General features: G+C 61.7%; 1 protein-coding gene across 12 annotated transcripts in view; it reads left to right on the top strand.

Moving 5' to 3' along the window:
• The window catches only part of CAPN15 (calpain 15), a 44,665-nt gene extending 20,551 nt beyond the window's left edge, over positions 1-24,114 (top strand). For 11 of the 12 annotated variants that reach the window (XM_084537436.1, XM_084537437.1, XM_084537434.1 and 8 more), the window contains 11 exons: positions 12,089-13,586; positions 16,221-16,429; positions 16,641-16,824; positions 18,996-19,219; positions 20,180-20,305; positions 20,398-20,550; positions 20,884-21,045; positions 21,335-21,567; positions 21,762-21,922; positions 22,133-22,311; positions 22,454-24,114. In XM_084537436.1, the coding sequence (XP_084393562.1) occupies positions 12,089-13,586; positions 16,221-16,429; positions 16,641-16,824; positions 18,996-19,219; positions 20,180-20,305; positions 20,398-20,550; positions 20,884-21,045; positions 21,335-21,567; positions 21,762-21,922; positions 22,133-22,311; positions 22,454-22,631 (3,307 nt within the window). In that variant the 3' untranslated portion in view covers positions 22,632-24,114. Of the gene's footprint in view, positions 1-12,088; positions 13,587-16,220; positions 16,430-16,640; positions 16,825-18,995; positions 19,220-20,179; positions 20,306-20,397; positions 20,551-20,883; positions 21,046-21,334; positions 21,568-21,761; positions 21,923-22,132; positions 22,319-22,453 lie in introns of all 12 variants that reach the window. The other variant, XM_084537442.1, reaches the window with a different exon arrangement.
• The last annotated feature ends 1,617 nt before the right edge of the window (positions 24,115-25,731 follow it).

Genomic DNA, 25,731 nt, shown 5'->3' with positions numbered 1-25,731 from the left:
AAGCTTCAAAGGTGTTTTCTTCGCTGTGTTCTTAAAACGCTGGACACGTGCTGGAAGCTGTGAGGATGGGCATGCTGGAGGTCAGCAAGGCTTCTGCCTCGGTACCCAGAGGAAACCGAGGTGCAAAGGGGAAAGGCAAGAGCAGAACTGTGCTGGAAAACCCTGAGATCCTGCGGGCCTGGGATAGCTGCGATATTTGCAGAGGGGAAGCACGGGGCCAGCAATCCCTGCAGTGTGTAGGGACGGTGGGGCTCTGACTCCAGACAGGTGTCTATTCCTCACCCTGCTGTGCGCTCCAGGGAGGGCAGGCTCCTGGAGGCAGACTGCAGACCCACACTCAAAAAGAAATTGCTTAACTGGCTTAAAGACAGTTAGAGAAATGGAAATAGCAGAGAGAGCTTCTTCTTCATCCGGACTTGTTTTCCCTGCAGGGGTTGCTTTGGGAGTGGTTCCTCAAATGCCCCTCGAGTGCAGGTGGCTGCGTACGGGGAATCGCGTCCTTGGGTCCCAAGAGTCCACCCTCCTGGCTGATGCTGTTCCAGCTCCTCGGAGGCAGCAGCTTAATGACTTCAGAGGCTTGCTCCTTTCCTTGCCTCCTCCCCTCCCTCCTGGGGGCAGGGAAACCTTTACTGTGCAATGCAGCCTTGGGAATTGGCCCATCGTTGCCTTTCCTTCCAGCCCTGTGCCAGGCGTGGGCTTTGGGGTGCGCACAGGTCCCGGTAGCTCCCTGAGTCCTGGGCTCAGAGGCGTGCTTTGTTCTCTTAAGATTCTTCTTGTGTATATGCATAACCCCATTAATAGCTGTGATAAACCATATGCCCCCGTTACTTCAATAAAACTGGAGAAACCTCCCAGGTTTTCCCACCTGTGGAAAATCGGCAGATGGGGGAGCTGTGTGCGGGGCAGGGGGAGCAGAGCCCACAAAGACGGCGTCAGCGGAAACAGAGCAGTGTCTGGAAGCCTCTCGTCTTCCTGCTGGCACTGCTCGATGTGACTCCAGCTGCTTTCTGTTCCGGGATGCCGGGATGTGCGCTCCCCCGGGGGCTGGGGAGGACACGCGAGGGCTGCGCTGCCGGCGGTGGCTGCCCGGGGCATGGCAGTGGGCACGCTGCTCTCACAGCTCACCAAACCCCGCGACTTCTGGGCCGGGAACAGTTCGGTGTCCTTGACCTGCTCGATTCCTGAGATCAGCGCTGTGTGCAGGCAGCAGGGCTGGCCTGCCCCAGAGGGCTGGAAATCATGAAGCTGGTGAGTAGGAAGGGGTTAGAGGATGGTGGATGGTCACTGCCAGGGCTTGAGAAATGCACGTTTGGGTTCTGGGCTCGGTGTAGACTTTGTGGTTGGGCACAACAAGCCCCTGTCAGTGCCTTGTTCTCTGTCTGGGTGACAGACCCTGCGGGAGGAGAACCCAGAAGCATCGCTGCGCTGCAGGCCCCGGGCTGCACAGATCTGTATGTAGAGGTGTGTGCGGGCAGGGGTCTCAGCTCCTCCTGCTGCTGGTGGTGTTTCTGAGGCTGGAGGGGGAAAGTCATTCCCGGTTCTGTCTAGAACCTCCCCAGGCGCTTGGCGGAAAGGTAATCGGGCAGGCAGGCGCTGCAAGGCGAGAAGGGCCCAGCCCTAGCTGTGTGTTTGCTGGGGACCAAACAGAGACTGCAGTTGCTTCCAGAGGGCTTCTGTGCTGCTCCCGAGAAGCCACCTGGCATCTCAGCCCCTTCTTCTCATTACAGAGCCCTTACAAACAAGGAACTTTTAGTTCCTGACCTCCCGGCCCGTGCACACTGCGCAGCCAGCTGGGCTGTCTCTGATAAGCTCTTGGTGCCTGGGTGAGCATCCCCCGGTGCCGCGTTGCAGGGTGCCTCTTAGCTCTGGCTCTCACCCCAGAGGCCCCCGTGCCCAAGGTTTGATCCCTTCTGAGGCTGAAGGTTCCAGAAGTGACCCCAGGGCTCCAGAAGTGACCCCAAGGCTCGAGCTGTGACCCCCCCAGGACAGAGGTGGGTGCTGAGCCATCCCGCTGTGCGTCCCAGCGCCGTGTCCAGCGCGTGCTGTGCCTGCTGCCCCCGGCACCCCGGGTAGGCAGGCAGCTCTTTAGCAGCCTTCAGCTTCTTCCGAGTCGCTGAGATCTCCTCGGGTGAGTGCTGCGTGGAGCATTCGGCTGCCCGGACCCTCCCCTCGCCGCTCCAGCCCGTAAGCCTCTGTGTGGAACACCGGCTGTGACAGCAGGGGCCCACCCTGCTGCAGGCTCTCGCCGTTTGTCAGAAGAAATCGCTTCTCCAGCCTGGTGCGTGGAGGAGATGCCGGGCCGTTTGCCCCGAGCCCGAGCAGCACCTGAGGCAGCTTCTGCCTCCCCCCTCGTTCTGCCTCCCCCCGAGCCTGCGAGGGGCGCAGAGCCTGCCCGAAGGAGCCTGATGCAGCAACAAATCCGGTGCCGTGCTGCGTTCGTCTCTCTGCCCTGAAATAACCCGGGAAGAGGAAGAGCTGGAGGAGGTGGATCCAGGGGGGAGAAAGGCTGGAGCCAGCTGCGAGGTCGGTGGGATTTACTGCTCTTTGAAGCCTCTGCTGTCCCGGCAGGGCCAGGCAGCCCCGCTCACCACGCGAGCCCTCGGCCCCGCTGCACCCCAGCGTGGCGGTGAAGGGCAGGAACGTGGCTGCAGTGCAGGAGGCTGCTCCAAGCCTCCCTGCACGATTTTCCAACATCTGGCAGTGAACGTAAGTGCCCCTGAAAGTTGTGTTTGGAGCCAAGGGCTTGAGGGGAAGAGCGAGTGGGCACGTGTGCGTGAGCTCTGATGCCCTGTTCGTTTGGGACAGCGCCCGAAGCTGCTGCTCGGTGTGCTGAGATCCTCCTCCGGGGTCAGCCCTCTTCTGAGGGGTTGCAGGTGTTGTTCCTGAGGTAGCAGAGAGGATTTCAGCCTTGGGCTCTGCCTTCTGGCCTCTTCTTGCCAAAGGAGCAGAGCTGCTCAGGCACAGTGAGAGCGGGCGGCGCTTGCTGGCCGGGGGCATTGGTGGCAAATGGCTCGGGACGATTCGCCCTCCACAGCCACTTGTAGCCGTGGTGGCTGCATCACCGTGCCCTGATCTGACCGTGGGCTGAACTCCAGGGCTGGCAGCCCTTGCCAGAGCTCACCTCTTTTCCCCTGTCCCTTGGCGATCTTTCTTTCCTCCCGCAGATCAGTGCGAAGCTCGTTGGCCGGGTTATTAAGTCGGAGCTGCTTTCCCGAGGCACAGGGCTGGCTTAGCTTCTCATTAAGGCCCGTTAATCACCCTAAAGGGACTCTGACAGCCACTGGCAGCTGACCACGCTGCCTCGCTGCCTTTCCTTCTGCCAGGATGCTCTAGGTCCTGCCTGCAGTGCCCTGAGCACGGCTGGGAGCTGCGTGGGATGCTGCCACCGCCGAGCTCGGTGGTCTCGGGGTCCCGAGGAGTTTCCCCCTTTGGCAGCAGTTGTGCGAGGGGGGCAGGATGACGGCCAGGTTACAGCCACAGCTCAGGAGCTGGAGGCTCGGGGCTCTGCTTCCTCCCTCTGCCAGCGCCTCGCTCGTTAGGCCCAGGGCTCGGGGAACCCCCAGCCTTTCTCTGCCCCCTCTGTTCCAAAGGGCACCGAGCTGCTGAGTCCTGCTGCTTTGGTTTGTTTGGCAAACTTTTTGTATGGGCAAAAGGAACCTGGTGAAGAGGATGTTCTGCAGCTTCCCCGGGTGCCGTTTGGTGACTGCTGCTAATGCTCCGAGGCGTTGCACTTCTTGGGATCTCCTGGTTCACTGCTGTTACCAACTTCTGTGCCCTTTGGTAGTGAAATGAGTTGGTGTAAGAGCAGCAGGAACAAACAAAATCTTTCCGGCTGTTCCTCCCCAGCGTGTCCTCCCGGCTCTGGCGTGGGGGTTGTAAATCCTCTCCCTGGTGTTCTTCCCCTCCCCTGATTTCTCTGCATCTTGCACGAAACTTCAGCGGGGGCTTGCAGGTTTTTGTTCCTGATGGGACCATGAAGTTTCTCAGGCACCTGTGTGATGTTCAGCATCAAACTGGTCACAGCTGGGGCCAGACCAGCAGGGAGCCCTCGGGATTTCAAGAGCAGAGCCTGTCCCCAGCGTGCGACAGGGCTTCTCCTTGCAGGATGCTCTGGGTGCGTTTGTCCTGGGGTTCCTGCGCTCCTGGTCTCACCCAGCCCCTTCCTGGCACACGCTGAGGAGTGAAGGACCTTGCTCCATGGAAGGCTGGTGCCAGAGCTTGTCCCAGGGGCTGCGGTGTCCTTGCTGCTCCCTGCTGGGTGCGTGACCGACTCGGTGCCATTTGGTCAGACCTCAGCGAGCTGCTGGTGCCAGGGCCGTGGCTGCTCTGCAGGGATCTCCTCTCCTGCTGCGTTAAGGAGCCCCGGGCTGCTCAGGTTTCAGATTCCCCGCCCGTCCTCTGAACTGTTCCTTCCTAACCAAGGGGATCTTTTCAGAGTTTGAAGTCTTTCATTTACCTTCCTTTCCTCAGCAGCACTCAGCCTCCTCCACGTGTGAGTAATTGCAGATTCCCTCCTGCTGGGGCCGTTGAGGTGATCGTGTGGAAGCGGCAGCACGCGTTTGTACCGGATTTGTTCTCAACATCAGGGAGCAGGCAGGGCTCGGGGGCATCCCCCGGCACGTGTGTGCAGCCGGCGTCTCGCTTGTGCCGCGTTCAGGGGGTCTGAAGGGCCAGCAGCTGACGTACGGCGCCTCTCAGAACGTTTTGTCGAGGCTTTTTATAAAAGCCAACTCGTGAGCAGGTAATTAGTTCATTTAGTAGCCTGTCCGTAAGACGCATCGTCTTCATTTGTGGGATTTACTTCAGTCTTAACCTTCCCCCATTTCTGTTGCTCGTAAATTTTGCTGGGCGACTTTATTTTAAGTGGGAAACTTTCTGGAAGACTCTTCAGACCAAAGATGGAGTATAAGGATTAAAAAAGCAAACCAACCAAACAAATGCAAGGTAGCTAACCAAATTTTATCAGGCCAAAACTCGCGTTCCCCACGTGCATCCTCGCTCTGCGCCTTGAGGACGCTGAAGCTGCGGCACCCAGCGCAACGGCGCTGTCGGTCTGCTGGAGGCCTGGGCTCTCTGCTGGCTCCAGCATTTGTAAGGACACCGAGGATGGTGCAGCACAAGGGCTCTTGTGCGTGGCTGTGGTGAGCCTTATTGATCTGTTGGAAAAGATTTTATTTTTTTTTAGCAATAGGAAAGTAAGTTCTTGGCTTGTTGTGCTGTTTGCTGGAGGATTTGGGTCCTTTTTGCTCTGAAAGTGCAGCTTTCGTGGGGCTGCACGCACGCTGAGGCACTCCCAAAGCTTTTAGCACTAGCGGGGTGTCAGTAGGGAGCCCTTCTACACCCAAATTTCTCCAATTTCATGAAACTGGGAATAAAACTGTAAAACCAGTGTACCTCCTCCTGTGTGTTTGCCCTTAAGTGGATTCAAATATCCGCTGTATGTGGATTTTAGTCAAAGTCAGTGAGGAAATGCACTTGTATAAGGCAAGGCATGGATTGAGGTCGTTAATTCAGCACCACCTCAAGCAAAATCAATCTATTAAGCCGTTGTCAAACCTGTTTAAGCCAGGGTGAGATGCTGGGCCGAGTTAATGGCACATAAATCTTCCTCGGGGTGCAGGACTTGGATGCAATTGGATCTTAATACTGTTTGCTCTTAATCTCCTCAGATACCCCAAAAATAGGAAAATGTAGGAAAAAATAAATAGGAAAAACTAAATGAAGTAGCTGAGCAGAGGACCAACAGCAGCACTAGCAGGCGTGGTGAGGGTACGTACCCGCTCCCTCTTCTGAAGGGAGGGAGCCCAGGGCTTGCAAAAGCTCACAGCGTTTGATCAAAGGCAGGGCTTGGACTTCGCCAGCCTCCTTGAAACACTTTCTGCCTCTTTCTTTCATATCCCCAGGGATTCTTCTTGTTGTTCGGGCAGAAATTTGGGTAACCTTTTCTCTACAAAGGAGCCTCTGCGCATGGCCCTGTCTCTGCAGGGCGCTGTGCTGGCCGAGCTGGTTTCCTTCCCAGATAGCATCTTCTGACACCCAAGCAATTAAGGGATACCGAAGGCTAATGATGCACCTCCTGTTTTTCTCACGGGGCAAGCCTTCCAGATTCGGATTCTGCTTTGAAGATTTCGCATGGAGATTGATAAATGTCTCCAGCACGCCAGGTCGGGATGCTGCTGCCTGGGTGTCTGCACCCTCCGGGCAAAGGGAGTGTGCGGCGTGCTCCTGCCAGCCGGGCTGCTTTGGGCTGCTCCGCGTTCCTGCAGCAGCAGCAGCAAGCCAGGAGCTGCAGTGCCCACGTATTCAGATGGGCTGAAGCCTTCAAAGACTCTGCTCCTCTTCTCCTTTTCCCAGGCCAAACCCAGCCGGGGATTTCAGCCCTGTAAAGGACTCTCCGAGCGATGAAGGTCTCCTCACCGTCCATCCTTCATCCAAGCCAGGTTTTGGTGCACCTGACAGGAGCTTTCAAGCTGCTTCTGTCCCTGCTGGGCTTCTGCCTCTGCCCATTTCCCAGCCGGCTCTCAGCAGCTTTCCTGGGGCTTTCCTCTGGCACAGCCAGCGAAGGGTCGGGGAGCACCCTCTCTGCTCCACTCGCATCCTTTGCGAGCAGTTGTACTCGCTGACGTTGCCTTGGAAATTGTTTCTTCCCCATCCTATGGCAAACTGCCCCCTCACCCCTAACATCTGTCTGTTTTAGGGCAGGCGAGCCCTGGTTATAGGAGGTGCCCGCAAAGCAAGTGGCAGGGAGAGCTGCAGTTGGAGAGCAGTTTCTGTGGTTTTGTTGGCTGCTGCAAAAATACCCTGCTGAATCAATTCCAGTTAGCTGGGGCCTGTGTGTTTTTTTTTTTTGTTTTTTTTTTATCCTGTCAGGCTTCTCATTAGTGCAGTTCTGTTTTCCCCTGGGAACCTTCTTATTAAAACTTGTAGCCTCTTCTCTCCCTGGCCAGTGAAGCACAGCGGAGCTGTCTGAGCACTTTGCCAGCTGTGTCCAGCGTGGGAAAAGCGTGGAAACTGCAAGAACCCACAGGAGATCTGGTGCAATGGGACCGAGAAATTCCCACAAACCGGGCTGTTTCAGCAGCTTGGAAAACCCGTGGTGCCTGTCTGAGCCCCTTGGCGCTCTCAGGGAAGGGTTACGTGCTGTTACGGGTCTCTGATGGCCCCGTTCACCTTCAGGTGCTCACCCTTGCATGGTTTTCTGCTGTAAAATTAGATTTTTTTTTTCCTCCCTTCTACTTTGATGAACAACCCGCCTGTGCCGCCGCTGCTTTATTGCCCAGAACAAGTCCAGATGTCTTGCATCAGTGCCAGCTGTGAGCAGGGGAAGATGCTGGGTTCTGCCCACGGGTGATTGCCCTGTCCCAGCAGTTGTCAGGAGCCCCAGCACTGCACTGGGACCTCCCGGAGGCCGGGGAGCCCTGCCTGGGGCAGGGTGTGACAAGTGGGACATGCTGGTCCCTCAGCTGCCTTTTGTCCCCCCCATCCAAGCTGGCTTCCTGCAAGCCAGTTGGGTTTGTCCTGGAGTAACTGTAGTGAGGGCAGGTATAAATCTATAACGAAACTCCGGAGTCCTCAAAGATTAGCACAGAAGGTTCAAAAAGTCTTTATTTCATCAACTGCTTCAGCAAAAGGATGAATTTCTGCAGCTGTAGCCCCCGTGGTTCCCTTCCAGCAGACCTGAGGAACAAGAGCGGTGCCGCTGGAGCTCAGCCCACAGCCCCAGCCCCGGCCTGCCCTGGAGGATCTGCCCGGCACGGGTTTCTCCGAGACCCAGCTCGGAGCCAGGAGGTTGGCCTGGAAACCTCCAGAAGTCCCTTCTGGAGCTGAGTTTCCCTGGGATAAGTCTGGCCTCCTGAAGCAGCTCGGTGCTGGCTCCTGCAGTGTGCTGCTGCTTTTGCTCGCGGGTTTGGGGTGCCAGCCAGGGCCCTGCTCTGCGGGCACGTGGGTGACATTGCAGCAGCCTCGGTGCCCTGCTTCCCGTCCTTGCTTTGATGGGAGCCTCCAACAAAGCAGGGGTGAGCGTGGGGAAGGGCTCCCTGTGGCCTCTCCTCTCGCTCAGCTGAAGAACGGCGATGGTGGAAAGCAGGAGGGGAGCGCAGAGGGGCAGCTCCCTCCTGGCGCTGTAATTCCGGCTGCACCTCTGTGTTGGGTGGTGGTCGCTGGTGTTTCAGCCCCCTTTATTTTCTTGGCTTGCTTTGGAGGAGTTGGAGAGGCAGGATTTGGAAATACTGAAGCAACCTGCCCTGACTGCATGGTGCAAGCACTTCTGTAGCCTCGGAGGTTTTGAGGCATAAATCAGAGGCTGCTTTTCTCCACTGATGCTCCTCTAGAAGTCAGTAAAAATTGGGAAGTCCCTGCTGAGCTCCTCTGTGTTGCTGTGCCAGTCCGTCTGCTGACACCTCCCCTGGCCCAGCCTGATGGCCCTTGCCTGGCTCTGTGAGAGGGACTCGGCTCCGTGGGCAGCACCTGGGAACAAAAAAATTAATTGTTGCTGCTCTCCAGCAACAATTAAATAAATAAAATTCACCAGAACAAGGGATTCTTCCCTGTTCCTTCCTGTCCTGTCCTGCCCTGCTCTGGTGAGGCTCCAGAAACGCCTTTGGTCCCTGCTGACACCCGCAGGTGGCAGAGAGCTGCGGCTTGTCTGCTGGCTGCGTGGGAGCCAGGGCCCTGCGGCACCAGGACGAGCTCAGCTGAGCCGGGCTGTGCCTCCCTGCAGGCTGTGCCCTCTGCCTCTGCCCCTGCCAAGTGCCTCCTCCCCAGGAAAAAGCCCTTCCATGGGCGGGGGGCTCTGCAGGTGGCTGTTTGGGGAGAAACCCATCTCCTGCACGGGGAGACGGCAGGCGATGTGCATCTCCGTTGTGTTTTCTGGGGCTGCAGCGTGTGTTGTCGTACAGCAGCTGGGCTCGGGGGGTACATGGCTGGGTTTTCTCGCGCAGGCTCCTTGCCTGCCAGGAGAGGAACCAGCCAGGTTTTACAGGAGAAGTGCAGGGCTCGGACTGGCTGCGGGGGTCTTCTCCTCCTGCCAGCCCCTTTGTGAGAGGTGAGGGGAGCCGTGGGGCAGGGGCTGCAGCCACCAAGTGCGGTCCCAACAGGAGCAGGCTGAGGATCAGGGGCTTGCTCGGGATCTCCCGAGGTGCCTGCCCACGTCCTCTCCCATTTCTGTGTCTCCCACCCAAGCTGTGTGGCTGTGGGACACCCCACAAAGCGTGCCAGCCTCCCTGGGGACGAGCAGGCAGGGAGCTCCCTGCTGCTGCCAGGGGACTTCCAGACCCCCGGGGAAGCAGCGAAAGCAAGAGGTGTCCAAAGGCAAGCTCTTCTGGGAGGCTTTGGTTTGTCTCAGAGCTGCCAGAGGAGAAAGCCTGGAGGTCCCGGCAGCGGGTGGATGGCACGGCTGGGGAGAGGCAGCAGCTCCCCACGGCCAGGGACAGAGCTCGGGGCAGAGCGCAGGCAGCTCAGCAGCAGGGCAGAGCACTGCAGCGTCCTGCTGCCACCTCCCTTCTGCTGCCTGGAGCTCCTGCCCGGCCGAGTGAAGCCGTGCAGCCTCCCCGAGCCCGCAGCTCCCCGCTGGGTGCACATCAGGCACACCCGGCGATGCCGCCCGCCCTGCTGTGCCCGCCGGTGGGACCCGTCTTGCCTCGGCCATCCCGGGCTTCTCCTTCTCTCTGCTGCTCCGGGAAGGGGCACGGTGCTTTGCCACGGTCCCGTGGCTGCGTGGCCAGAAGCCTTGGCCAGCGTGGTTCGTGCGGCAGGAGGAGCGGTGGCTGCAGGGTGCCGAGCTGCGGTAAGCGGCGCCAACGCGCTCCAAGGGGTTGGTTTTGGGGCCGGGGCTCCCCCAGCACAACGCGGGATGGCTGCGGGTGGTGCGGGTGGTGCGGGTTGCTGCCAGCCCTTGCTTGCTTTCTGTTGATGCCCGTGGTTCGGTGCGGCTCAGCCGGTGAGGGGAGTGGATGTGACAGGATCGCGGTGCCCTTCGCGGCCCCGTTGGTTTCCCCGCCCCTGCCGAAGCTGGGCACACGGCTTCTTCCCTTCCCTTCCCTGCCTGAAGGCTGATTTTTCCTTTCAGACGTTTCTGGGCACGGTGCTGCCACGGGGAGAGCGCTGCGCAGGGGCTCACAGCTGCAGGACTTCAGGCAGAAAAATCAATGTTTGTGTTTCTTTTAGCTGGGAAAGGTTCTTGAAAGGACTCCGGTAAATAAATACCTTGTAAAGTTCAAACTGGGAAGGCACGGTGCGTGAGTTTTCGAGCTCTCTCTTGAAATAAAATGGATTTCTTGGGTTCGGGCTTTATTTAGAGAAACATTTGATTTAAGGAGGGATTTGAAGGTTGCATCTGATCTCATGAGGGAGGGCTGGTCTCCAGGAGCACGGGTTGGGGACGTGCTCAGGTTGCTGCTGGGGTACTCCTGGGGGTGTCCCATGTCCCCAGCCCCGGAGGGGACCTTCCTCCCTCCCGGGTGGCTCCTGCTGCAGCCGCTGTCCCCGCAAGGCCCCGCTGCTGCAATGCAGTCAGCTCGCTGCCTCCGGGAGCCGGCCGTGCAGGTGCTGCTGCCCGGGATGCTGGAGGCCAGCCAGGAGCACGTTCCCTCCGTGGGCATCTCCCAGCTTTCTGCACCCGTCCTCTGCGGCACAGAAGGGTTTCTTTCCCTTCTTTGTTCCCGTTTGCATTGGGTCGAACCTGATCCTCGGAGGGGTGCTAGGAAGGTGGTGACCCCCCGTGATTTAAGCTGCGGGTTCCTTGCTCCGGGACAGCTGAGGGCTTGGAGGCTCCTCCTGCAGGGTCGGCCCTGCCGGGGGTCTGTGGCACACGGGGCAGGGGCTGGGGGCTGGGAGGGGAGCAGGGCAAGGAGCAGCTCCCTGCGTGTCCGGGGCTTTAGGCTTGGCTCTCGTGCGGTGCATTTACAGGGGGGAGAGCTCTCCGGTCCTCGTGTGAAGGAGGAGGAAGCAGGAAACTCTGTTTCAGCCCCACCTTCACTGGAAGTTGCAGGAAATTACCCAGAGCAGAGGACAAGCAGCAGGGCTGAGGTTCCTTCGGCCACTCCTTAACCTGCGTGCGAGCGGGGCATCGCCTTCCCTAAAGGCCCCTGAGGGGAGCTGCTCTCCCTGTGCCCAGAGGTCCCCCTCAGGAGCTGGTGCCGCCGCTGCTGTTTGCTTTCTGAAAATTGAACCTGCCTAAAAACATCAGTTTCTGCCCTACAACGAGGTGCTCTGGCATGTGTTGGACATCTTCCAACGTTAGGTCCAGGGGTTGGAATCGAGGGTTGGTGCTCCGCGGCCGCTCCGCTTCCCGGAGAAGTGGGGCTGGAGCAGGGAGGCAGCGCTGAAACCTGCCCCTGCTGGAGGCTGGAGGGGCAGGAGCTGCTGAGCTGCCCTGCATCAGCAGTGGAGGGTTTTGTTCCCCCTGGCACAGATAATTGTGTCTGCACGAGCAGAAAGTGCAAGGGAGGGGGGCTGGAGAGGCCCCGAAAGAGAGAGAGAGCCGACACCGGGAGCAGAAAGAAGGCAAAGCAGGTTGGGCGTTCCCAAGCAGAGGCACGGGTGGCTCCCAGCTCTGCATGCCCGTGCCAGCCGGGCGCCCTGCCCTCCCCGTGTCCCCTTCCTGCAGCCACAATCCCACAGCTCCCTGAGCTCGGCTCTGCCACTGCCCACGGCTGCCTTTTCTCCCGGCAGTCGCCTGTCTCACACAGGAGCTGCCTCGGCATTACAGACAAGCCAGAGGGGGGCAAAGCAGTTGTGGGTAGGGGCTGGGTGCAGCCGTGTGGGGCTCGCTCACCTGGGTTCATCCCCACGGACACCAGAGGGCTCAGCGGGGCTGCGGGGCTGCTGTCTGTGCCCTTCCTGAAGCGCTGGGGGTGGAAGCTGGCCCGTGGCCATGCACTTGTGGAAACGCTGTCAGTGCCAGAGAAGCGAGTGCCTGGAGAGCAGCGACTGCATTGCTTTTTGTTCCCTTCCTGGAAGCAAAACCCTGCCTGGGCCAGCCTGGGAAAAATGCGTACCTGGCGGCCCTGCCCTCACCCTTGTGAGGAATGTTTATTGTGAAGACTGAGCCATTTCTAACACCCTCCCGCTGTCCTCTGCTCTCTTCCAGCAACTCCCACTCTCCCGGCTCCATGGCTGCGGTGCGCGAGTGGTCCTGCACCCGCTGCACCTTCCTCAACCCCGTCGGCCAGCGGCAGTGCTCCATATGCGAGGCCCCTCGCCAGAAGCCGGACCTCAACCACATCCTGCGCCTGAGCGTGGAGGAGCAGAAATGGGCCTGCGCCCGCTGCACCTTCAGGAACTTTCTGGGCAAAGAAACCTGCGAGGTGTGCGGCTTCACCCCGGAGCCGGGGCCCAGCGGCTCCCCCTTGCCCGTCATCAACGGCGTCCTGCCCAAGCCCGCCGTGCTCGTGGAGCCCAAGGGCACGTCCCGGGAGGAGGCCGCCAAGGTGGAGAGCAGCAGCGAGGAGTCGGAGGGGAAGAGCCCCGAGGATGGGGAGCCGGAGAGCGGCTGGGCTTGCCAGCGCTGCACGCTGCACAACACGCCCGTGGCCAACTCCTGCTCGGCCTGCGGTGGGCCGCGCAAGCTCTCCCTGCCCAAGATCCCTCCAGAGGCGCTGGTCGTCCCTGAAGTCATCACCCCTGCGGGCTTTCACATGGCCCCCTCCACCCCGCAGCCTTTGGTCCCTGCAGAGGTCTCTGAGGGCGACGCCGTGGCCGCCCAGGGCCCGGTGGCTATGGAACAAGAGGCCCAGAAGATGCCAGCCTTCAGTCCCTTCTCCCCGGGGCTCCAGAACAACCCCGTGCCCCGCAGCCGCCGCGAGGTGCCCCCGCAGCTGCAGATGCCGGGGCCCGAAGCGCCGCAGCCCGGGGCTCCGAGCGCGGCGGGGCAGAAGGGGTCCCCGCAGGGCCAGGCACGGGGCGCCCCCGCTGCCCGCTTCCAGGAGCTGCTGTCCACCAAGCGGCTGAGCGTGCTGGAGGAGGAGATGGAGGTCAGCCCGTCCCACTGGAAGTGCAGCGCCTGCTCCCTGCTCAACTCCTCCGGCGCCAGCAAATGCGAGGCCTGCGGCACGCAGAAAGGCAGCGACACCATCAACCTGGCGGGGGACCTGGTGAGGTTCACCCCCTGCAGCCCCTCCAGCCCCGACTTCACCACCTGGTCGTGTTCCAAGTGCACCCTCAAGAACCCCACCGTGGCCCAGAAGTGCAAAGCCTGCGGCTCCTCCAAGCTGCACGGCTTCCAGGAGCACGGCGCTCAGGGCGAGCCGTCCCCCCGCTGCCCCGACTGCGGAGCTGGTGACAAGGGCTCCTGCCCCTCCTGCGGCAGCAAGGCCCCCTCCGCCCGCAAGGTCGCTCGCCTCTTCCCGTCCCCGCTGCCCGGAGCCCAGGACAGGCCGGCTCAGTGGGCCTGTCCCGCCTGCACCCTGCTCAACGAGCTGAAGGCCAAGCACTGCGCCGCCTGCCACACGCCGCAGCACTACGTGGCCCAGCGCAAGGGCCTCAAGGCCCTCAAGAGGAGGGAGAGCATGCACGTGGAGAAGAGGAGGCAGACGGACGAGGGCGAGGCCAAGGCGCTGTGGGAAAACATCGTGACCTTCTGCAGGGAGGTGAGCGCGGGCTGAGCGGGGCTTGCTGCTGGTTTCGCTCCGGGGAGGCCCCGTCTCAACGCCCCGGGAGGGTGCTCAGCGAGGGCAGGGCCCCGGTGGGGCTTGGGGACAGAGGTTGCAGGGGAGGTGCTCACCCACAGCAGCTGGAGACCCTGAAATGGGGCATTTGAAATCCCCAGGGGGGGATCTGTAGGGTGAAGGGGCCCTCCAAGGCGATCCATCCCATTCACCACCCACCCAAGGGTGAGGAGGTCAGAGAGTTATCTGGCTCCTGGAAGTGTTTTAAAGCTGAGAGAGAAGGGAACGTTACGGGGCGATCAGCACAGTCCCTGCCTGTCCGAGGGTGAGGAGGGCTGGGGAGGAGGGTGTGCGGGGGGTGCAGGAATCAGGGTGCTGCAGAGCACTGCGTGTGCAGGCAAAGGACACTGCTGCCGCTGCGTCTGTGCCGGGGGTTTTCAAGGCTCCCAAAGTCCTGCCTTCGTTCAGCTGTCCTGGGGCTGCTCAGCCTGCTGGTTTTGGTGTTTGCGAATGCGCAGCTGCGCCTGCAAATGGCTCAGCCCCGTCTGGGGAAGGACAGCTGAGGTTTGGCTGCATCCTGCCTTCAGGTGGGGGTCTCAGGAGCATGCCCTTAGTGCCCCTCCCTCCCTCCCAGCGTGAAGTTTCTGGCTCAGTGCTGGGCTTCAGTCTCCAGCAGCGCTCTGCTGGCCCCGTTTTTGCCCCGAGCGGCACCCGATGCTCCTGCGAACGCTGCTCTTCCCCTGCCCTCCTCCTGGAGCGAGCCTGCAGCTCTTCAGGACCAGATGGGAAGGGAGCCGCAGTCCCGCTCTGACGCAGCGTCGAGGCTCTCCCTGTGCGGGCCGAGGAGCGCTCCCACGGCCGGGGCTGTGCTGCTCTCACCAGTGCCCGTGGAGGCGTTTGAGTGGGGAAGGAAGCTGCTGAGTGATGCTGGTTTGGGGCTGTTTGTGGTGTTCTGGTTGCTGCGTGCCCGTGGCTAACAGACTCTTTATATCGGGGAGACCCTGACTCTGCGCAGCCCCCTCTAAGCAAGTGGACGGCCTGTTGTGGAGGCAGGGAGCAGCCCTTCTGTGCGGTGGAGTCGGGCCTGAAGGATGTTAGGAGCCTCAAAGCTTGCTTCTGGCGGCTGCGTTTGGTGGGAGCAGCGCTGCTCAGCCTTCCCCTGGAGGAGAGCATCGGGCTGGCCAAATCTTCTGCCTTTTTAAAGTCTCTGTGCGTCGGGGGAAGCAGCTCGACTCGCAGCTGTGCTCCCTGCAGGGATCGCTGCCTCCTCTGCTGTCCTGGCAGCGCCTGTCCCCGTGCTTCCTGGTGCCTGGCCCCCAGTTTTCAGCTTTATCATTTCTCGCCCGGCTGGGAGGAGGCAGGGCTGACCTCTTCCCCTTGGGGCCGGGCTGCTGCATCCTGTCTCGTGCTGTTCCCCTTCTTGCTCATCCTCATCTCGTGATTTCTCTCTCGTCCGACCCAACGTCCTTCCCCTTTCTGCACAGCAGCAGGCGGCAGCGGGCACGGCACCAGGAGCACAGCCCGGGGCTCTGCCTGCCCGCGCCTTCTCTGCCACTTCTGCCCGCAGAGCCCTCCTGTCTGCGGGTTTATCCCCTCACAGGGGACACAAGCAGCAGCCTCGCTGCCCCATGGGGACCGTGCAGGTGCCTGGCAGTGCCTGCTGAGCGTCCTGCCCAGCGCTTGGCAGCGTGCACCCTGCCAGCCGCAGCGCCCGCTGCACCCCTGGGGAAAGGCAGCAAAGCCTCGGGACTCTCTGTGGCCTCGGCTGGGAGTGGTGACAGCTACTAGCTGAAAAACACCCTTCTGAGGAGCAGGAGCTGGGAGCGCTAATTGAGGCACCGGGTAGGAAATGTTCGCATCACTGAGCCGGGATTGCAACACAAGAGGCAGAGCGAACGCTGGCGTGGTGAGCACAGCTCAGTTAAATCAGAGAGGGCTGCTGCTGAAAGAAGTTAATTCCATGTAATTAACGGTAACAAAGAAATCCCAGTTCTTACTTCACCCTGTGTTAAACTGTCCGAGAAAGCCATCCTTCTGCCCTTGGGGAAGTTCTGCGCTCCCATCCTACGTCCGTGGCTAATATTTGGGGGTGTTTGTAGGGTTATTTGCTGTTTAGCCCACCCGACTTTATTCAGTGCTTGGTGGCGGGTGGAATCGGGCTTGGGAGCGAGGGCTCCACGGCTGCCAGCTTGGTTCGGGCTGAATCTGGCTGTGGAAGGCGCTGCTGGCACGGTGCGGAGCTGTGCCACGGGGCTGGGCTGTGCCAGCAGCGCCTGGGGCCGCCCCGGGGGTCTCGCCCCGTGGCACGGGCTTGGACCGAGGAGCGCTTGGTTGCCAGGTGCTTCCTCAGAGCCTTGCTGCTCGTGGGCTTCGCCACTCGTAGAGGCAGCCAAGGGCCCCCACGGCCCAAGTTTTAGCACCAGCGTGAGGTGTGAGATGTTCCCTGCCCGGGGAGGTTCCCCTAAAACACACAGGCAGATCGGAGATGCAGTCGGGAGCCCCGAGGGGTCGAACCAACTCGTGGCTTTCCAAGCCAGCCCCGTTCCCGGAGGCCCCGGGGAGCTGCGTGCCACACAGCTGCGCACTGATGCCGTGCCTTGCCTTTTGCTCTCGCAGAACAAAGTCAATTTTGTAGATGACAGTTTCCACCCTGGGCCCAAGTCTGTGGGATTCCCGGAAGGTGACAGCGTGCAGCAGCGGGTGAAGCAGTGGCTGCGACCCCACGAAATCAACTGTAGCATCTTCAAAGACCGATTGCTGAAGTGGTCGGTGTTCCGGACGCCCAGGTCCTCGGATATCCTCCAGGGTCTGCTGGGAAACTGCTGGTAAGGAGGCGAGAGCCGGGGCAACACCCTCCTGCCCCAATCCCCCACCGTCCGGACCCGGATCGTGCCCCCCAGCCCTCCCCAACCCCATTTCTCCACCCCGGGCACGTGCCCACCCTCTGCCCATCCCCTTCCCCCTGCGCTGGGCGGCCGGGCAGGGGCTTTGCTGCCCACCCACACCCCGCTGAGCCCAGCCCCGTCCCCCGGGCAGGTTCCTGAGCGCCCTGGCCGTGCTGGCCGAGCGGCCGGAGCTGGTGGAGAGGGTGATGATCACGAGGACGCTGTGCCCCGAGGGCGCCTACCAGGTGCGGCTGTGCAAGGACGGCACGTGGACCACGGTGCTGGTGGACGACATGCTGCCCTGCGACGAGTGCGGGTACCTCCTCTTCTCGCAGGTCAGCAGCCCCAAGGGGGGCACAGGGGATCAGGAGGGGGTGGGCAGTGCTCCGGGGGAAGGTGGGCTCGTCCCCAAGCCCAGGAGAAGGCAGTGGGGTGGGAGGAGGCACAGCTGTGGTGTGTCTTTGAGGCCATCCCATCAACCTATTTCAGGCCGCTTTTGGCGTTTTCCAGGCTGCAGCGGAGAAGTTTCTTCTGCATTTTTTTTTTTTTTCTCCATCATTTCTCTCTGCATTGCAGGCCAGCTCGCTAGCAGGGGAAGACATCTTTATTCTGCACACAAAAGGGAACTCTGCTACCTCTGTGGCTGTGCGCTGAGAGGGGCTGAGCGAAAGCTGTTCCTCTGCTCGGCAGGAAGGGCTGGCAGCTTGGCTGTGCCGGGGAGGGGCGGCGGGGAGGGAGGGGACACAACAGAGCAGCCTGTTTCGAGCCAGTGCCCGGTGGCTCTGAGCACACTCGGGTGGCATCTGCTAGGATTAAAGAAGCTCCCTGAGCCGCTCCGGGACGTCACTGCGCATTCTGCCCTGCCTGCCAGGCCCGGGGGCGCTTGCTGGGATCATTTCCATGAAGGAGACTGAGAACGTCTTCATTGCAGCTCAGGCTGCACAGATCTGCCACGCGGACCGCAGGGCTGCCGTCAGCAGGAGGGACGGGGACGATGGGCTTTGACTTGGTTCTGAAATCCAGACCCTGCTTTAAAACACACGGGGCCCTGAGCCGGGCTGCAGAGGCAGAAATCAGAGGACAGAAGCAGAGGACAGGCAGAAATCAGAGGACAGGGCCTGGCAACGAGTACCTGGGGAACCCTAATGCTGCTGCAGCTCGCAAAACCCCTGCTCTGAGCTCTCCTCCCCGCAGTGTGCAGGTGGCCCAGCCCTGGGGCAGGGGCGTGGGGCAGCAGAGCTTTATTTTCCCTCTTACCAATTTCAAGCTGTGGTTTTTTGTTGTTTGTTTGGTTGTTTTTTTTGGAACTTGGAGGTTTTCACGTGGGCTGGGCTTGCCTCGCCTTTGTTTCCAGATGCATCGGAATCATCATGAGATTTTTCTGTGGAGCGTTGAGGTGCGCGAGCTGAACATGGGGCTAAAAGAGGAAACACAGGGTTATAAAACTGAAGGAAATCAGGCTCTTAGCAGAGCTCGGTGACTGCCTCTCGGGCAGGAGTAAGCAACGTGAATTTTGGTTGAGTGGGGGATTCAAAAACAAACCCAAGAAAGGCACTTCCAAGCCTTCTTTACCCGTCAGGAAGCTGCCTCGCTGCCTTCCATCCCTCTCCCAACTCTTGGCTGCCACCTGTGAGCCGCATGCGGTCCCACACGCACCGCTGCTTCACCCTGCTGCCCTCCGAGCTGTGCTTGATATCGCCAGCTGAGCTGGATTTGGTGGAGACACGGAGGCCACCAAATGTCCCCTCACCTCCCACGCTCCTCCGTTTGCAGCTTCCACATCCCCTCTTGGCTCCCTCGTCCTCAGGAGGCGTCTCCTCCCAGGACAAGGGGTGAAGCATCGCTGGTGACCGCGGCCTGCAGCACGCTGAGGACCCACAGTGGTGGCTCGGGCAGGGCTCTGAGGGCTGCGTGCGGAGCTGAGCCCACGCCACGGGGCTGGCGGAGGCTCTGCAGAGCTCTGGGAGCCGTAATGCAGCTCCTGCACCTCGTCCGTCCTCGGTTTGGCAATGCCAAGATCGATGCCTGGAGCGAAGGGACTGCAGGGGGAGTTTGTCCCTGCAAAAACACATCTTGCTGCTGTCCCCGGGATGGAACCGGGGGAGTTTTCATGTCTGCACAGGGGTTTTGGGAGCTTGTCCTTGAAGCAGCCTCCTAGTGCCATGGGTGCAATGGGATGGGTCCCACGGCCACGCATGCTCTAGGCAGCCTCCTTCACCAAATGCGTGGTGGGTTTTGTTCGCAGCAATGTGTGTGTGGGAGATGTGCTCAGTGCCCGTTTCCATTACTGAACATTTTAAAATCCAGGTGGATGGAAGGAAAGGGCCTGGTGCTACTGGGTAGAGACCCTAAGGTGCAGCCGTGTCGGCATCCAGGCACCCGTTACACATCAGCTCCAGGACGTCTTCCCAAGTGGGAATTAAACCACTTGAACGGACAGTGCAGGGTCCCCTTGCCTTCCCATCTCCTGCCCGGGTTCCTGACGTGTTTCTGTCTCTCTCCCCAGGCCCAGAGGAAGCAGCTGTGGGTCGCCCTCATTGAGAAGGCTCTGGCCAAGCTTCATGGTTCGTACTTTGCCCTCCAGGCGGGGCGCGCTATCGAAGGCCTGGCTACACTAACGGGTGCCCCCTGCGAGAGCCTGATGCTGCAGGTCAGCTCCACTAACCCCCGCGAGGAGCCCATTGACACTGACCTCATCTGGGCCAAAATGCTGAGCTCTAAGGAGGCTGGGTAAGACGAGGCAGGAGGGCGCCGTGGCAGGAGCAGGGACGCTCGGAGAGGGGGGCGAGGGGGCTGCACTCACCTGCAGGGGCTCAGAGGAGAGGTCCTAGTGCATTAATGGGGGGGTCCATCGCACCTGGCGTTTGTCTGAAGCCTTGACAGAGCCCCCCCTCCGAGCTCTGTGAAGCGGGGTCTCCTTTGGTTCATTCTGATCCATAATTAAACCCCTGGTGAACTTCCCTCTGCTCGCTTACCGCTACCTCACAGTTTGGAAGTGGCTGGCATCGAGCCCGCTTGCTGCGCTTCGAGTCTTTTGTCTTGTGGAGTCCTGCGCCCTGCACGTCTCCCACCCGTACCTGGCATCTTTGCTGCCCCTACCTGGGCATTTGTTCGGGCTATTGGAGACAAAGCAAAAGCAAAATCCTCCCGCTCATCGCCCCAGCAGGAAGAGCAGGAAGGCGGTTAGGTTAGCTTTGCACCATGGAAGTCACTGATTTTTGGGGGATGGCTGAAGGCAGGGTTGCTCCTGTCAGTGTGCAGCAGCAACGCCCTTGGCAGGACCCCAGGGCCTGGCACAAAATGGGGAAGGTTTGGGCAAAGATCCGCTGTGCACGGACGGGGCTCCCAGCCCTGCAGGTGGGAAGGGACGGGGGATTCAGCGCGGGGAGGGCAGCCCTGCCCTGTCCGTCTGGTGTTATTTGGGAGCCAGCCAAGCACCCTGCTGCTCAGAGCAGCTCACCGTGGAGCCTGGGCTCAGCAGAAACCTGAGGGGATGGAGGAAACTCGCTGCTGCCCAGGCTGAGCTACGGCCAGCAGGGTCGGGGCCCTGCTCCGGAGCGGTTTGCGGTGTGGTTGCAGAGGGAATGCACAGGAGCCCGCTGCGGGGAGCCTGCCCCGTGCCTCGAGTGATGGGGACGAGCTCCCCCCGTGCCTTGCAGGACGCTGAGCCTTTTGCTGTCCCCTCTGCAGGTTCCTCATGGGCGCGTCCTGCGGCGGGGGCAACATGAAGGTGGACGATGTGGCCTATGAGAGCATGGGGCTGCGTCCGCGGCACGCCTACTCCATCCTGGACCTGCGGGATGTCCAAGGCTTCAGGTGGGCGCGGCGTGGGGGCTGGCAGTGCAGCAGCCCGAGGAGAAAGCCTCCTTACTCCTGAGCCTCTGACACTCTTGTTCCCCGTCCCCCAGACTCCTGCGGCTCCGAAACCCCTGGGGCCGCTTCTCCTGGAACGGCAGCTGGTCCGACGAGTGGCCCCACTGGCCTGCTCCCCTCCGTCACGACCTGATGCCCCAAGACAACAGCGAGGGGGTCTTCTGGATGGAGTACAGCGATTTCATTAAGTACAGTAACACCCGGGAGGTGGAGGCTGGGGGGTGGGAGCAGACAGCGTGACCGGGGGGGGGCTGTGGGGTGCTTCATGTAGGGTCGTGGGGACCCCTTTGCTCAGGGGAGGCAAAGCCCCAAAAGCCACAGGGTGTGGTGGGCATCAGTGGGTCCCTGGAGCTGTAACTCCTCTCCCAGTCCCTTTGCAGGGCTGGGCATCCCCAGGGGGAGGCGGGGGACATTCCGGTGCCCGCAGCTCCTGGCTGCGTGAGCTGCAGCCTGCTGGGGCACGAGGCAGAGCAGCGCACCCGCAGAGGACCCCCCTGGTGCTGAGCCCAGCTTCCCCACAGGTATTTTGACTCGGTGGATATCTGCAAGCTCCATTCAGACTGGCACGAGGTGCGCGTGCAGGGCATGTTCCCCAACAAGGCCAACGGGCCGGTGACGGTGACGTCGCTGACAGTGCTGGAGCGTGCCACCCTGGAGTTTGCCCTCTTCCAGGAGGGCAGCAGGTGAGCAAGGCAACGCGAGGGCTGCAGGCGGCGACCCAGCCCTGGGAGAAATGCCTGAAGTTGTCCCCATCCCACCTCTTCACCCCACGCCATCCCACGGGGTTGCAGAACTCGGCGATGAGCCTCCGCTGGCATTTCTCTGATCCTCGTGGCTTACGAAAACCCAAAACCCAAACCCAGGCAGCGACTCCTGGGCGGCCCCCAGGGCAGGGGGAGGACCGTGGGTCTGCCTTTCTGCCCTGCGGGGCAGCACCCAGCTGATGCCTGCCTTTCTCCCCTGGGGGCGCAGGCGGTCGGACACGGTGGACAGCCACTTGCTGGATCTGTGCATCATGGTTTTCCGCGCCACCTTCACCAGTGGCAACAAGCTGAGCCTGGGCCGGCTGATGGCTCACAGCAAGCGGGCCGTCAAGAAATTCGTCAACTGCGACGTGATGCTGGAGCCCGGCGAGTACGCCGTCGTGTGCTGTGCCTTCAACCACTGGAGCACGGTGCTGGCCGGCCCCGCCGCCACCGCCCAGGGTAAGGGGCTGGGTACCCTGCCCGCGGGGCTGCTGGGGGAGGCGGAGGTGCTAAAATACCTCGACCTTCGCCATGGGAAGAGCCTGCTGGGGGTGGAGGCTGCCCACGTGCGCTGCAGTGCAGTCAGTCCCCGCTCCTGGGTGCTTGGGGATGGTCTCGGTGATCTCCCCCTCTGCGCGTTGTCCTCTCCACAGCCTCCAGTCCCACCAGCAGCCGGCCGGCCACCGATTACTCCAGCTACATCCTGGCCATCTACAGCTCCCGCCAGGTGATGGTGGAGCAGATCGAGGCGCAGCCCACCACACTGGCAGATGCCATCATCCTGCTGACCGAGAACAAGGGCGAGCGCCACGAGGTGGGTGCAGTGGCACAGGGCAGGGGCTGGCCTGCCCGCGCCTGCAGCAGGGAAGGGGACAACGGTGCCAGAGGGAGCCTGGACCCTGCCTCTGCCGTGTCCTCAGCGGGCAGGGCTCAGCTGGAGGGGGAAGGTGCTGGCCCAGGGGTTATGATTTAGAGGCAGGGCTTCCCAGAGGATTCGTGCTCCTGACCATGCCGTTTGCCCCAGGGCCGTGAGGGGATGACGTGCTACTACTTGACGCACGGCTGGGCAGGGCTCATCGTGGTGGTGGAGAACCGGCACCCCAAATCCTACCTGCACGTCCAGTGCGACTGCACCGACAGCTTCAACGTCGTCTCTACGCGCGGCAGCCTCAAGACGCAGGACAGCGTCCCTCCCCTGCACAGGTCCGGGGTAGGCAGGGGTGGGAGGAGAGGGTCAGCGTGGGGGCACCGAGGGGTGCTGGTGGAGGGCCCGGGGCAGGGATGGGAGATGGGGGCAGAGGGTTTGCAGCACGTGGCCGAAGGCTGAGCCCGACTCTCTCCGCAGGCAGGTGCTGGTGATCCTGTCCCAGCTGGAGGGTAACGCCGGCTTCTCCATCACCCACCGCCTGGCGCACCGCAAAGCCACCCAGGCCTTCCTCAACGACTGGATGTCGACGAAAGGCACCCACAACCCGCTGCTCACGCCCGACGTGGCCGGGCTCCACGGGCCCCGGCCCCTATGACGAAACGCTGCCCCCTCCCTGCTCCTCTCCCCTGTGATTTTCACCCAGCCTCTTGGCCTGGGGCTGCCCCCGAGCTGTCAGCGCTGAGCCGCGGGGCAGAGCCTGAGCACCACGCCGAGCACTTTGCCCTGCGCCGCGGGGCTGGGGCGAGCTCTCAGGGCCGGGACCAGCTCTGCCGGCCGCCCCCACGGCACTTTACGAGGAGCAGCTGGGGGCACGGGGCCATCTCAGGATCCCACCGGGCCGCTGCCCTCGGCCAGCCCCGGGCACGCAGCGTGGCAGCGGGGGGCTGCAGGAGAGGGGGGGGGCTGGAGGTTGCTGTCAATGCCCTTCCCAGGCACCACGCTCAGGACTCTGCCCCCTCCTGCGGTGCCAGGGCCCTGGCGCTGCAAAAAAAAAAACAAAACAAAACACACACAAAAAAAAGAATATACCTCTGATGTCTGTCCGTCTGTGTGACCCTCCGTCTGTCCCTGGGCCCTCCCCACCGTCTTGTGTCCCCCGTCCCCCCTCGTTGTCTGCTGCCAGGACCGAGTGGGCACCGAGGTGCCGCAGCTGGGCCGGGGGTGGTGCCCCCCACCCCGTGCCGGGGCTGGGAAGGGCACGGGGCTGTCGCAGGGAGCTGCTGCCGTCGGTGTTCACCCCACCTCGGGGCGAAACGAAGGCGTGCGCTTCCCCACCTCTGCTCCGGGGTGGCGAGCGGGGCTGGGGGCGATTCCCCGTGCCCCCCACCCCCTCGCAGTGTTACTATGCAAAGGCGGCCGCTGGATGCAGCGCCTGCAGAGAAGCCATGCGGCCCCCCGGGGCCAGGGGCAGCGGCGGTGCCATGGGGCAGCAGGGACAGAGCCGGGGGCTGGAGAGCAGCACCCAGCTGGTGGCCCTGCCCCAGGGAGTGATTTTTGGGAGGAGGAAGCAGTGGGCCCCATCCTTCAGAGGGGCACAAGGCCGAGGTTTGTAGGAACCTTGGGCGCTGCTGCGGCCCCGCGGGGGCTTCGTGGCGAGGCTGGCCTGGTGTCCGTCGGGCTTGGCAGGGCTGTGTGTCTGTACGTCTGCTGGGGGCCCCCAGCCCTTCCCCAGGCCCCCCAGCTCTGGGGGCAGGGGGAGATGCTGGGGGCAGGCTGTGGCAGCAGGGGCTGTGGGTCTGTCCGGCCGCTCCGTCTGTCCCCCCCCGGCCCTGAGGGGCTGGGGCAGGGGCTGGGGATGCTGCGCCAGGCCCCGGCCATGGTTATCTCTGTTCATCGCTCTGTTTTCTCTCTTCCCCGCGCCTTCCTCCTCGGGATGATTTGTCCTTCACTTTTTTCTCTCCGTCTTTGTGAGCTGTGAATATTTTTAACCCTGTAAATACTGTCCAGCTCCTCAGAAACATAGGCTATTTTATCAATTGTAAAGCAGATCAGTACTCCCTGTACGATAACGAATTATCCATGGGTGGTTTTCAAACTCAGGTTCTGACGGACCAAATAAAGTTTTGTTTTTTACTGAAGCTGCCTGGTTCTCTGGGGCCGCCGGGGCTGAGATTTTGGGGGGTCCAGCGAGTTTCGGAGCCGCTTTCGGGGTGGTGCCGGGGGGGGGATCGGGGAGAGCGAAGCCGGGGCCGGCGGCGGCCGGGAGGGGGCAGCCGCTGCCCGCGGAGGCTCCGCTCGGGCCCCGTGCCCCGGCCCCGCCGCCTCGGAGCCCCCCGGGTCCCTCGGAGCCCCCCGGACACCCCCGAGGCCGCCGGGTCCTGCCCCGACCCCCGGCCCCCCTCGGGGTCCCGGCTGCGCCCCCTGGCCCGGGGTGGGCACCTCGGGAGAGCAGCGGGGAGAGACAGAAGGCGAGGGTTGCTGCCTCTCTCCGAGCGACTCGTAATAGATTTTATTTTTATTTTTTTTTCCCGGGCGAAACATCTTTGCGTTCAGGAGGCCCTGTCACAAGCCATCAGCCTCAGCCGGGGAGAAACAGATGGAGAGTTAATTTTGGTGGGGAGGGCACTGCCGCTCCGCCTCGGTCTGTTCAGGGAAGGGAGACGTGACGGAGAAAGGGTTTAACCCTCGCGTCCCTCACAGCCCTCCTGGCCTTCCCCAGCCCGCTGAGCAAATCCTGGACAAGTCCTGCCCTGTGCCACGGTCCTGCCCCGGGAGATGGGGGCACCCACACAGCAAGGACAGCCCCAGGCCTCGGTGGTGGCACGCGGTGGCCCAGGAGCCTTGTCCCTGCCAGGGGTGTGGGTGGCTCCCCCTGCCCCAGTGACAGCCTCCAGCATCCAGCTGCAGCTGGATGTGGTGTGGGTGTGGGTATAGGTACGGGTGTGGATGTGGTGTGGGTATGGGTCTGGGTACAGGTGTGGATGTGTCACCAGGAGCAGGTGACACCGGTGATGCTGCCAGAGGTCCCCAGGCACCAGGACGCACGCAGAGTGGCCGAGAGGTGCGGGATGGAGGCCAACAGCCATGGCAGGGCAGGAGGCAACACTTGCAGTAGTTAAGAGACAGAATTACCCGTTTTATAATTGCCTGCCAAAAAGATATCATTATTACGTATCAAGATATCAATCATTGTGTATAACCGCATGTGAAAAAGATATCATTGTGTTTGAATTACTGTTTGCGTAGCAGCGGGTTGCTTTATCAGCAAGCACTGCCATGCCTTAAAGCAGCCACGGCTTCAGCCTGAGGTCCGAGGGGGAGATGGGCGCTGGGCAGGGAGAGCGGGCTGACATGGAAGGGCAGGCAGCAGGAGGGGCGAGGAAGGGCGGTGTTGGAGCCACCGGTGTGTTGGAGCGCACTCATGACAATGCAGGCAGCAAGCAGAAGGGGCTGTCCCACGGGGCTGTGCCATGGCACGGCTGTGGGACCCTGACCGAGGGGCTGGGGCTATGAAATGTTGAGTGCTGGGGACACCAGGTCGTGCTTAGTGGGACAGAGATCACCAGGGAAGCTGCAGAGGGCACACTGTCCCCCCACGCTGCCTGCCCAGTGCTGCCCATCGCCCCGATGACAGCCCCGTCCTCTCCATGCTCACGGCAGCCCCAGGCCCTGCGCTGCTCTGGCATTTGCCATCCCATCGGTGCGCTCACCCTCGGCAAGGGCGGCCGAACCCATCCTCCCTCCACCTGCCGAGC

This window comes from Aythya ferina (assembly GCF_964211825.1).
Source record: "Aythya ferina genome assembly, chromosome: 15".
NCBI lineage: Eukaryota > Metazoa > Chordata > Aves > Anseriformes > Anatidae > Aythya > Aythya ferina.
This window is presented reverse-complemented; position numbering and strand designations above follow the sequence as displayed.